Raw genomic sequence first — 13541 nt, 5'->3', positions numbered from 1 at the left:
AAATGTGACTGATATCCCTCAGCCTCACCCCTGTGCCAAAATGCAAACACCTGGGTGTTCCCACCACCGTTGGTGCCAAAGTATAACTGTACGCTCACCAGATATAGATACTGATTCACCTTTCAGCGACCAGCAACATGCGCTTATTCAAAACAAAACCTCCTTGGCTCCAGATTCCTCAAGCGTCCCTTTGAACTCAAGCAGAAACACCAACATAGCATAATACTGTATTTATTAAAAGGTTAAAAGCATACCATTACACTCACAAATTGGTAGATCATATGCGCATATAAAAAATTCTCGGAAGTCCCAGAGAAGAGCAGCCTGCAGGTTAGTCCTATCGCGTCTCCCAGTCCGACTTCCGCCAGAGGCCACGCCTTACTGGTTTCGTCACTCCGTGACTCATCAGAGACCTGTGGTCTGTTCACAGTAAAATGTTCCACATGCAAGCACCACACCTGAAATCAACTCAAAGACTTGCTTAATTGATAATGACATAATGATGGACATTCCTGCACCTGTCCATGACATAGCATATCTATCTATCTATCTATCTATCTATCTATCTATCTATCTATCTATCTATCTATCTATCTATCTATCTATCTATCTATGCAACGTTGCCCTCTAGGTTATGTATGATTTCATGCAGCCTTTTATCCAGAGCACTCTAGGAGATCATGTACTAATCCTAATCCCATCACAGAGGGAAAAAAAAGCAAACACTCTAAAAACTTTGAGAATGTGAACCAGGGTGAGTTGTAAGCAAGTAATTATAACTTTATATGAGAAGAGGATCCAGAGAATATTTATTTTAGACTGCACAGGTTCTTTAAAGCACATTTACAACCATTTTCATTTACAATGTGTGGATACCAGACTAGGTGTAAGGATCGGTGTCAGCAACCAGAGAGAATCTGATTATTGGTGATCTGCAGTATCGCCAATAATACAGATGTCACCTGATTATTGATGATCTGCAGAATCACCAATAATACAAGTGTAACTAACCTCTGGCCACTAAATACAATAAATGACAATGAAGACAGTAATACATAACAAGATTGTGGAAATATCCACCACACGGCAATTCCTCAGAGGTGTGGTTACCTCTGAATGGGAACCCCGTATGTGAGATCCTCGAACCAGGCAAAGAGAGGAATCTCGGCCCCTGGCAGTAATCGTCTGCAAGGGCAGGCGTCTCAGAGAGGCAAGCCTCAGAGATAGCCCACCAGTGGGAGACGTTCCACTGGAGGGAGAAAGGTCAGACAAGCAGAGGTTCGGCAACAGAGACACAGCAACAGTACAGGAACGGAAGGCTGATTCAGAGTCTGTAAACAGGCAGGGTCGGCAACTTTGAATCAGATAGGCAGAGGTACAAGATCGATAAGAGGAGAGAGTAGTCAGGGATAGCCAGAGTCAAAACACAGATAAATATTCAATATAATCCTAAACTGAGGTGTGACGTCCTTGGTATCAACACCTAGGGACTGAGATAAGGTCTGAGCGTTTACACCTAAGTATTCACGACAGCAGACAACTTGCTACTGACCAGCAAGTCCTATATGTAGTAGCCAGAGAGCTACTCAGCGCCGCCCCAGAGCCCCAGCCAATCCACACTTCTGCTGGAGTCAGCTGACCGGCCTGGTCAGCTGACTCCCCTTCTGCAGGCATAAAGTTCTTGTCTCCTCGTGCGTGCGCGCGTAATGCGGAGACTCTGAGCCGGCGAGAGAGCGGGCGACCCCCCAGGCAGCAACTGTGCGGCGGAGTCCGCCGAGCTCACGGACTCCGCCGCCTGCCCTACTCCACCCGCCAGCAAGACTGCAGAGGCCCCTGTTTGAGATGCGGAATCCGCCAACACGTGCGTTCTGGCGGCGGTTCCGCTACCTCTTACACTAGGGATGTAAGATTTGATTAAATAGATGGCCTCCTATGGTCTTCTTCTTCCTTTTTGAAGGCTATCACTAGAACAGCTCTCCCCATTTGAAGACTTATCACCAACTCTTTCTGTGCATGACAACAATTGAGATCTTAAATTATTGCTATAGTACGTGCCCGTGGAAGGGTGAGTTGGGCATCCAGAAATCGCCGGACGCCAAATTACTTCTCCATCGGAGTTTCTACGACTCGAAGGGAGAATAGTATTTAATGCCACCAGGAATTGAAGCAGCAGCAGGGTGAGCCTTTATTCTACTCACTTTGCGCCCAGCTAAACGGCAGCGTACTAATATGTACGCCAAAAATACTAATAATAAAAAATAAAAATAATAATTTAAAATTACGTCTGCAGTTCTGTGCAGGGCTCCATGAATGCTGATAAGAAGGTACCTTTTTGTATAACTTCAAAAGAAACTACATGATTTTTTTGATAGTAATCCAAAATGTTAGAATGAATCTGTGGCAGCTTGCATAATTTAAGTGACTTCATGTTCAACAATTATAAATGCATTGATTATCTAATTTTCCTGAGAGAAAATAGTAATTAAAACAGTTCTTGAAACTGGCAAAGGATATGTTAAAATATTAATTAGACCACGCAGCCTTTGTAGGGCAGTCTGCTGCAGACAATTGAAAAAAAATGTCCTTCCTTGGAATAAAGAAAAAAAAATGTTAAAAATGTGATTGCAGGCACACAGCTACAAATATAGGGCCCTACAATGAGGTATTCCCCCCCCCCCCCTATTCATTATTAGCTCCATGGCAACCATCCCATAGCTTTGAGGAAGCCTGACTACCAGCACGAAACAGCTGTCAGCTTGTGGGGATCTTTGATTTCATCTGTATGCAGTGACTTTAAATAAAACCTACATTGCTCAGTAGAATGCAGAACATTTTTTTCTTTTGATTATATTTAGTAAGTAAAATGCTCAAATGTTATCTTTTTTTTAGTTAGAACTGGCTTTTGCAGGTAAAAATATCTGTTTTTAAAAAAAAAACATAGTCATGGGACTTAAAGCAGCCTGCTACATACCAGATAGCTGCTGTTAGTTTCTTTAAAGGGAACCTAACATCAGGGCAGGTGCTACCATAGGGGCAACCTGAGCAATTGCCCCATAGCCCCGAGCTAGCTGCCAGGGACCCCCACTTCTCTCCCCAATTTTACTGGGGTTCCCAGGGCCCCTGCAGACATTTTGACAGTGTAGTGACTCTTCTGGCTTGGCTTACTTACTCCTCTCTTAGGCCAGTGCTCAGTGCATTCCCGCCTTTATCCCTGTTAGCTGCATCTTGTCAGTGACCCAGTAAATATTACATAATAAGTAACCTGTGTTGGGTCATGGAGTAGAGGTGCTCCTCAGAGGATGAAGACAGGAACTCACAGAGCCATGGACCAATGGAGGAGCAAGCCAGCCAAAACAGGTGAGTTGCTACACTGCCAAAATCTCTGCAGATTTTGGGGCCACAATACAGTTAGGGGGGGATGGGAGTAGCCGGATCAGGGCCCCTGGGGGTTGGCGGAGAATTTGGCAGCAACTAAGGGGCCCCTAATACAACTTTACAGGGGACAGATCTGTTAGTTGGGTTTGACAAGGGTGCCCCAAGTTAATTTTGCCCAGTTGCCCCATTGTGACTAGAACTGGGCTGACCCTGCTTGAAGTGAGAGTACTACAGAGGCTACCATCTTCATTCCCTAATTACCAATGCCAATCGCCTTTCTTTTGTGCTGATGTTAATGTTTTGCAAAGGTAGGGGAGAAGTTATTGTTATGTGTACATAGAGGGGAGGTTAGGTTGGTGTTTGGTATAGGTAGGGGTACTTCAGTGTTATGCATAGGTAGGGAAGAGATTAGTATTAGGCATACATAGAGTAGTGTTAGGTGTAGGTATGGGGGAGGTTGGATTTAATTGGGGTGGGTTAGTGTTAGGTGTATGCAGAAGGGAGGTTATTGATATATGTAGGTAAGGTGGATGCTTGTGTTTGGCATAGGTTTATGGGAGGTTAGTGTTAGCCATAGGTAGAGGTGGTTTAGTGTTATGTGTAGGTAGGGGGTGGTTCGTGTTAGGCATAGGTAGTGGTAGGTTAGTGGCAGGCATAGGTATATGGGAGGTTAGTGTTAGGTGTAAGTGTATGTGAGGCTAGTGTTAGGCGTAGGTAGGGGTGGGTTAGCATTAGGTGTAGGTACATGGGAGGTTAGTATTAGGTGTAGGTAGGACTAGGTTAGTGTTAGATGTAGGTTTATGGAAGGTTGGTGTTATGCGTAGGTAAGGAGGATCCTAGTGTCAGGCGTAGGTATATAGGAGGTTAGTGTTAGGCATAGTTAGTGGTGGGTTAGTGTTAGGTGTAGGTATATAGGAGGTTAATGTTAAGCCTAGGTAGGGGGAGGTTAGTGTTAGGCATAGGTAAGAGGAGGTTAGTTTTAGGTGTAGGAGGAGGTGGGTTAGTGTTAGGCATAAGTAGGGGTGGGTTAGGGTATGCATCTGTAGAGGCAAAATTAGGAAATTAAATGGAAATGGGTAGCTGCACAATGGAAAAGACAATCCTCCAGCATAAGTTCGTGTTGCACAGAGGGGACTCCTAATTTGATAAAAAAAAAAAAAATAATAATATACATAGGTTTCTGGAAACTATGTTAAAACACGCATCACATCAAGCAAACATGTTTTATAAAAGCAGAATCATAGAAACTGTTTCAGTACATTTGCAGTGTTTCTCTTCAACAGCATATGTGTATATAAAATAAAAATTGATTCCCCCCCCCCCCTCCTTTCAATAAGCAAGAGCGGTATGAAGCGGTTTGGAGTTCAGCATCTATTTGAAAGAATCTTTTGTTCCAAATCTAACTTCAACCTTCAGCTAAGCTTAGCTTTTTGTATATCATTGAATGTGATATCCTGTAATTGTTTGTCAAGGCTGAATGCTGTGTGGGGCATGACATACAGAAGAATTCATGTTTTGTCATTGGAACCTAGCCCTATTGTGTTTATTGCAAATGCTGTAGAAAAGAGTTTGAGAATTTTTTTTCTATTTAAAAAACGACGTTAGCATTATTTAGAAATTAACACTTTGAAAACAGGTGATAAAGAGCTTGGTGTATCCAGGCAAGCACCCAAGCATCTACGAGGTACATTCAGCCTTGCTGGGTCAGTATAGCTGAGGTCAAAGGCTGGCTTTTGCAAATAATTGGATGTTCTGCTTGTCAGTTGCGACGACAGGGTCGTATGCATAGACAATTCAAAGGAAAAATCCTGCTACACCAACTGTAGAGTTAATGTCAGATTTTTATTGTAGCATCTGTGGACAAACAGCATTACAGCTCATGCGTATCGGCAGGGGTGTTCTTAGCCCCAAAGATCAGTGGCACATGCCCCAGATCTATTCTGGGATGCCCTGGATGTCCCCCAGGCAGAGTCAGCTGTGGTGTCCTCAATGGCGGGCATGCTGGGAGCTGTGGTGCATCAACTGCTGGTATGTTGGGTGCTATGGTGCCTCCGTGTGGGCATACTAGGTGTTGTGGTGCCATGCTGGGTGCTTTGATGCCTTTATGGGGTCATGTAGCGAGCTGTGGTTCTTCTATGAAGGCATGCTGGGAGTTGCGGTGCCTCAATGGGAGGCCCGTGGGAGCATGGGAGGGGGTCCACTAGAAGGTCGGGGAATGCTATGGGGGGAGGGCGGTCAGATAACGTGTCAGCAGGCCAGCCTGCCCAGCAGAAAGCTAGACTAGACAGCACAGAAGCCAGGTAACTCTGCCTAGTTATGTTTAAGTGACACTGCATATTTATGTGATACGCTGTATTTTCTTTTTTTTTTGTAATAATGAAGAAGGGGGATTCATCCAACATTTTGCTGGGTGGCCTACTTAGACCTCTGTTAAGTTCATGTAAATTTGGCTCCACCCATGATCACACCCACACTCCAATTTCCCTCTGGAGTGCCCAAAAGTGACCTGGATCTCTTTGGATCTTAGCAACGCCCATGCATATCAGAACAAAGGCATAGCTTCATAGTCATAGCACATGACTAAGGAGCTATGCCTTTACTCTGATATGCGTAAGCTGCCTGTAATGTCAGTTTAGCGGGATTCTTCCTTCAAATTGTCACATGTATGGCCTGCTGCTTTATTCCTCCCGATTGTAAGTGTGTGAGGTGGTTGTAGCGACCAGCTTTCGCTCGATGTCATATGCATAGAGCCACCCCTCAGCTAGGGACATACTCCCTACTGGGCAGGAAGTACATCACTGGGATTCTAGTCATTTCGCATTGCATCATGCTCCTGTCGTGCACATTAACTGCATCAGCCATAGGCTTCCACGGATCGTGTGGTCACGCACTGCAGCCTTTGCATCGGCCTTGCAGCGATTTGGATACTACCAGCGCAGCTTACTGCATTGGCGCCATCAGAGCGGGTATGCACTCGCATTGGCGTGCGTGATCACCCTCAAAACACACCGCACGGACCTTATGCTGATCGCGTTAGGCGGTCCTGGGGCTACCGCCGCGTCCATGCCCATCGGCGTGATGCGGTCGGCGAGTAGTTAAGAGGGCCATACAACGTAGCACACAAATCAATCTGCTCTTTTTTTGTTGCCACTAAGAGAGCTTTCTGGTGGAGGCATCTGAATGCTGCTGCAGGGTTTTGGTTTTTTTTAAACAATTTATGAAACATTCTTTTTAATTAAATTTTGTTATTTTTTTATTTAACCCCCCCACCCCTCAAGATCCAAACAGTGATCACCTCTCATAGGCATGAGCCTAGGAGAGGGCATCACATTGTGGGCCACTCAAGGGGACAGCTTTGTCACTATGCTGTCCCCTTACAGCGCTGCGCATAGATCGCAGTGCTGTATAAACAAAAAAAAAGTGTTTTTCTTCTTCTCTGTGATTGCTGGCTGGCAGGTTTATCTCCAAGCGTAACCCTGTAATGAAAGCGAGGATGCACACGCAGATCCCCGCTAATCTCCCGCCCCTAGGATTTGACGCTGATCGGCATTAGGCGGTCCTGGGGCTACCATCCTCCCGCCGCTGATTGGCGCTAGGCGGTCTGGTGGGGATTAAAACTATTAAAGGACTTTTCTCGTTGTTGCCTTTTTATTTCCTTTTTAACTCTTTGTGAAAATAGGTAAGGGGTTCACCAGTATCCCTATACTTCACGAGAGGAGGGGGCAGGCATCTGGGGGTCTTCTGCACGGCAATCCCTGGCCAAATCATTGCAAGTTCCACGAGGTTTCCAGGTGGTTATAAGACACTGAGTACTGACCATCTGGAAACCCCTTCATAAAATTCACTGCTCTTTTTTTTTTAAATATGTAAATTTACAATACCGATATGCTAATTGTCACTTAACCGCCTATAACTGCGTCTCAAAAAAATATCAAAAGCTAGATTTAAAAAAAAAAAGAAAATTCAGCTTGTTCCCACTGTTCTTCTTAACATACAGTGCAAATTCGGTGATTCTAGCATGTATGGGGGATTCGCTATTAACCGCTAAAGGCGGCAACCATTGACTTCAATGTTAAATGCGGATGGAAATTTTGGCTGGGAAATGCGGTAAAAGGAGAATGGCAAATGGTAGTTATTTCCTGGGAAATTATTGTCAGCGATCATGTTCCGCCATCCCTAAACAGGACATGTGATGTCTGAGCAGGGCCGGAGCTACCATAGAAAAAAATGGGCAAATGCACCAGGGCCCCAGAGACTGTAGAGGCCCCCAAGGTGTCCCTCCCCATCTTAACTGTTGCTCCCCTGGGACTCTGCAGAGTCTGTTAAGTTGGGAGGTGTTTGGGGGAGGGTCATCAGCCAGCTCAGAGGCCCAGTAGGGAAATTTGGCTGCAACAAAGGGCCTCTAATGATGCTTTTTGGTCGAGGGGTGTCTGTTGGGGGCCCCCAGGCTAATTTTGCCCTAGGGCCCAATTGTTACTTGAACCAGCCCTGTGTCTGAGCACAGCTGTAGCCATGGTCAAATGTGACTCAGTGCGGAGGAGGAACGCTTCTCCACCCTAACGAAGCAGCCAATTGGCTGTAAAAAAATATAGGTAGGCAGAGTCTGCACCAGCTAGCATCCCAGCATGCCTAGGCCACGTGTTCCAAGTGCCGACAGCATGGCTGATCCAGGAGGGTGCTGAGAGCCCCAGAAAGAGGTTGTTGTATGCACAGATGCAAGAGAAAATACATATGCTGGCCGGCAATTACTTACTGTAAATAACCGTTAGTTGAGGGAGCTGAAGCCGCAGAGTAGCAGTAAGTCTGAACTGGACTAAAGCATTGCTTTTGTTGTTAAAGAGGGCCTGTAAAGACCATAGCAACAACAGCAAATCAGGATACTTATTATCCTGGTGACAGCCTGAAAAAATGCTTCATACAACCGTGTATTGCCATATATTGGTATATAACCTTTCACTCCAGTGATGCATACACTTAGACGTCATGCAGCCTTCTGCCCCAGAGCACTTTGGGAGATCATCTGACATGACTCCACATGACTCCTCACTGCACAGTGGGTGGGAAATCTCATAGTGATTCACCTTGCTGAATGTAAAGACACCAGCATCAAGCATTTAAGAATCTAAATCAAGGTGAAGTAAAATTTTACAATGGTCAAACCAAATAATTCATAAATTAATACTGTAAACAAATATCAATTTTAATCATAAAGTTATATTCAGTATAGTTCCTGTTTAAGTTTAAAAAAACAAGTTCTGAAAGTCTCAATCTTACAGTATAGATTTAGTCTAAGCCGTCCCCCAATTTCCCAGGCAGAAATAGCCTCTGGTCAGTCACCTCTTCAGTAAACTGCTTTGGCCCAGCTTGGTGAACCCTGCTATGCCTGTGTTGCTCAGGCACTGGACATTCGTTTTCAAGTGTTGCCTGCCTGGTTACCAAGCAGCATCTAGTTGCTAAGTGACTCCAGATTGAAAGCTTGCATGGTGCTGCTTAGGATGCTTTGTATCTTTTCACACCCAGTGTTTGTCTCCACTTGAGTTTTTGCTTTAGGCACCACAATAGTCAGAAACATCTTGGCACTTGACTGTTTAGTAAAAAATCCCTTAAGTTGACACATAGCATGACCATTTATAAACTACGGTTTTGACCCAAATGAGTAAAGATTCTGCTGGCATGGCACACATTCATTCTTTACAGAAAGCAACGTCCTCTGTTTTCTAGTTATTATTGTTATGTGAAAACAGTACATAAAATGCTTGATAGTTCCAGTTTCAGTAGCTAAGGAATTGAAAACAAGCAATAACCTATATGGACACATATGTGCAAATGTAACAATGAATGACCAGGACTGACTGTGTGTGTGTCTCGTGTATATATATATATATATATATATATATATATATATATATATATATATATATATATATATATATATATATATATATATATATATATATGTACCAAGGGGTAAGCAGCACAAACCACATTTTTTTATGCAATTCTATGCAAAGCATGCATGCAGCACAGGAGGTCCCCAAGCTCCATAAGAAATATATAATTACAGAGGGGCTGCAGCACACAACAGGAAAACATTGACAGGGGCTCTTGGTTACGCTTTAACGAGCTTAGGCTCACCAACTGCGCCAAAGTGTCCCCAATCTGGTGAGTCCTACTCTACCATGCAAAATGCCAGTTTTTATAAGCAGTCTAGTGGGAACTAATCCAAAAACCCAAGAGTCAACTAAATGGGAGAAAAGGAAATTAAATATACATACATACACACAACTGTGGGACTGGTCTAACCTTTCTTTTGAGTCAGATCTCTAATGATTACATAAGTGTTTCCCTACTTTATTGTGATTCCTTTGTCTGTGTATTTTCTAGTACAATCACACTGGGCTTCTGTATACAATTATTTGACCTCGGAGGACGTGGCCTTCAGCCAAGAAACGTACATCAATTGTTGCTATCTCCCTTAACCATGATAAACTTGAAGTCAGATGATTTTATATGTAGTATTTGCATCCCAGTTCTTATGTAATCCATAATAAATACCTGGGGTTTTATATGTAACAGATACAATTTCACTGACTGACATTAGTGTAATATAGTAAAACATAAACACTGGAAGAGGCTTTGTGTAAACAGGTATGGGTGCACTGAATAACTGCTACTGTGGGAGCAGGTCCAAGCATGCACCATGGTCTAGCACAGGCATGGGCAAACTCCGCCCTCCAGCTGTTACGGAACTACAAATCCCACAATGCATTTGCCTTTATGGGTCATGACTGTGGCTATCAGACTCCTGCAATGCATTGTGGGACTTGTAGTTCCTGAACAGCTGGAGGGCCAAGTTTGCCCATGCCTGTGCTAGCACAATCAAGGTCAGGCAGGCTGGTGAAAAATATTAGGCACACTGAGGTTCAACTATGAGCGAGATCAAGGGAAGCAGATATTACGTTATGTTGAAATGGGTTCAGCAGCTAAGAACATGGCAAACTATAGGAGTGCTGCCATTAGCAAACAACTACTGCAACAGGTAATCTAAAAGCAAATCTTGCTGCCTATTATATAAGAATGTGAGCCAGGCCCGGATTTCCATCCCAGGAGCCCATAGGCACAGATGTCCTTGCACCCTAGACTTCACCCTCCATGAAACTACAAATGTGCTGGCTGGCACAGCTGTCACTTCTCCCTTAGTTCACTTGCCAGTTATATGTAGCTACAGGTGCCCTCAGTATTTGATAGCTAGAGGTGCCCCCGACTGAAGGGAGATCTGGTCAGTGGAATGCCAAGACCCAGGTTAATAGCCTCATATTTAAGCTCTGCTCGGAACTCTGCCTAGGTAAAGTGGGAGGGAGGCATTTAAGGAGGGGAATGAGCCGCCCTTTCATCATCAGGTGCCTGTAGGCACGTGCCTACAGTGCCTTATGGTAAATCCAGCCCTGATGTGAGCACAGGAATGTCAGGCAAGGGAAGGGGGAGGGAGAGGTGATGGTTGGGAATGGTGGCAGCCAACACACTTGCAGTGTGAGTCATGCTGGGATTTGCATATCACGGGTTTGGCAGTGGGTGAAGTTTTGAGTATAAATACCTATGTCCTAATACCTGGTCAAAGCTCTTCATTATAAAGACAAGCCAGCAACTATAATGTGAAATAGGAGAGCCACATTGTTCTACAAAAGCAATGTCTAGACTGACCTACTTCAGTCCACCTAATGCTGGGAATACACGGTTCGTTTTTGCCTTCGTTTAAACCTTCGTTTCGATTGTGCCTTTTGTCCTTTTCGATCCCGAAATAATCGGTCATACGGTTAATATCACCACCCACGGTTTCGTTTTTTTTTTCGATTCTGATGGTTTCGTTTTTCCAATGATCGAAGGCTGCAAAGAAACGAAACGAAAATCCCTTTTTACAGGGACGGACTAGCATAAACGAATATATAATCGATCTGAACAGCCATCAAGCCTACCAATGGCTCGATTAGATGGATAAAGAGAGATAATATCAAACATGTTCGATCACTAGTCGTTCGTTTTTGGGGTCTATTAATCGAAACTATAATGAGATTATGACTATTTTCACATACGTTTTCAACACTCGATTCGTTTACCGAACGAATCGAAGGTTTAAACGAAGGCAAAAACGAACCGTGTATTCCCAGCATTACCCTAAGAAGAGCTCTGGCTGCTGCTGCTGCTACTGTATATTAGCATTACAATCCTATTTTGAGTCCTATTTTGTATTACTAGAGTTGCCTCAGTATTCTCTCACAGGCTTTCACAGACTGTAACAATTCTGAGAAACTCCCCTTTCACCTCCTGTTTTATAACAGTGTAGTAGGAAACTGCACCCTCTTGTGATGGATATAATAAAAATAATAATAATAATCGAAACATTTGAATAGAGCTTTTCTCCTGTTGGACTCAAAGCACTAGATTTAGGGTTGGTTCACCCGGACACTCGGCGGGCTTTACTGCCAGCATCGGGGACTCGTCGTTTAACATTCTCATTCAAGTCAATGGGAGCATTTGTATCAGTCTTTTACCGGAGTATGCATGAATGCGGCATTCCAATCCTGATTTTCCCCATTGTTTCAGGCGACCGTGGATGCTACATGCGGCGCCCAGGGTCGATTACCTCCATGTCTTCATGTCACCCTACAGGGACAAAAAATGCTGATCACGACGGGAAGCCTACAACCAGCCGACAGCCCGAACAAGATACTGCTGAACTGGACGCCACTAAAGCCAAAGTGAACCAGCCCTTAGAAGGCTGCGACTGTTCTGCACACGTTTTTTGAACTTTCCTAAGATTTTCTTTCAGATGCTATTGCTAAATATTCCTCACAATAACAATAAAAATTGGAAAAATGTTTCAAAGAAAAAAAAAAGTCTTTGGCTTAGTTCTACTTCAGAAAGGTAACCCATGCTGATATCTTGGAATAACACAGCGAATGATACCTTGGATAACAAGGTTGACAGCTATGCACATCTGATGATCTCCCTGCCTACCTGTACTTAAGTCTTCATTGACATTTTTGATTGTATTCTTTTTATTACCTTGTGCAGAAGGCGCATGTCAAGGATCTGTCAAGAAGTAAGTGCCCCAAGCTTGCTCCGTCTCTAAGTATCAAGTTTATTGAAAGTCACTGCCTCAATTTACATAATTGCTCAGTGTGGTTGGTTTTTGCATAGCCTTAGGCACTCTGCAGTATGGCTTGCCTCCACATAAGCACACACAGTAGCACATGGTTTGAGCTCTAGAGAATGTGTTCTCTAATTAAACAATTAGTCTCGTACACACAGGTACTTAGCTTGTTCTGGCGCAACATGTAACTTTGTTTTTCTTTCACCATTTGTGGTTTACTTAGGTTCCGTTTTGATAATTGTTTTAACAGGTGTTTGAAGACGTTAAAAGAGAAATCAGATCAGTAGAAATTGGAAAGAGGGTTTTGTGTTGCTGTTTTGTACACTGGCTAAAGTCGTGACCTACAGACAGAACCTCTAAATGTCAGCTTCGTATTTTTGAAGATAAGATCTCAGATAATAGTTGTTTGGGGATTTATTTGCATAAAAGCTAAGACAAGTTTATATTTTTCCGTAGTTTCTTTTGATCCTGTATTTTCTAGCCACTTCTCTTCATTTATTTGAAACTGACTACAACTCATACTTATTGCCTCTGTCATTAGCACATTGTAGTTTAATTACTAAGTGTGTGGTGTCAGACATAAAACATAAACAATGGGACACTACCACTCAGATATGCCAGGTTTGGAAGAGCTGAAGTGTACCAGAGATCAGTAAAGTCAAAGAATCAATACTTACCTGTGGCTTCCTTCAGCCCCATAAACACGTACGAGTCCCTCGCCATCCTCCCGCGATCTGCCATTCAGCGGCAATCAGCCCCAGTAACTGGCTCAGTCGGGTCCAATCTGGGTCTTCTGCGAATGCGTGGCCCTCCCGTACATGCGCAGAAGACCCAGACTGACACAAATGAAGCAGACCGCGGGAGGAGGGCGAAGGCCTCACACCTGTTTATGGGGCTGGAGGAAGCCCCAAGTAAGTATTGATTCTTTGACTTTACTGATCTCTGGTTTATTTTAAACCTTAGATTTCTTCATAGGCTAACTGTGAAGTTAATGGAACTCAAGGAGTATTTAGGT

At 43.8% G+C, this 13541-nt stretch overlaps 1 protein-coding gene across 2 annotated transcripts in view; it reads left to right on the top strand.

Moving 5' to 3' along the window:
• The window catches only part of DPYD (dihydropyrimidine dehydrogenase), a 1875594-nt gene that overhangs the window by 1145210 nt on the left and 716843 nt on the right, over positions 1–13541 (top strand). Inside the window, exon 14 of one of the 2 annotated variants that reach the window (XM_068239759.1) lies at positions 12043–12218. The exons of the other annotated variant lie outside the window; for it this stretch is intronic. Within the exon in view, the coding sequence (XP_068095860.1) occupies positions 12043–12135 (93 nt within the window). The 3' untranslated portion in view covers positions 12136–12218. Of the gene's footprint in view, positions 1–12042; positions 12219–13541 lie in introns of those variants that run through there. 2 annotated transcript variants of the gene reach the window in all.

The sequence above is a fragment of the Hyperolius riggenbachi genome, chromosome 6 (genome assembly GCF_040937935.1).
Source record: "Hyperolius riggenbachi isolate aHypRig1 chromosome 6, aHypRig1.pri, whole genome shotgun sequence".
Taxonomy (NCBI): Eukaryota; Metazoa; Chordata; class Amphibia; order Anura; family Hyperoliidae; genus Hyperolius; species Hyperolius riggenbachi.
Note: the sequence above shows the minus strand (reverse complement) of the source record. Positions and strands in the feature narration are given on the sequence as shown.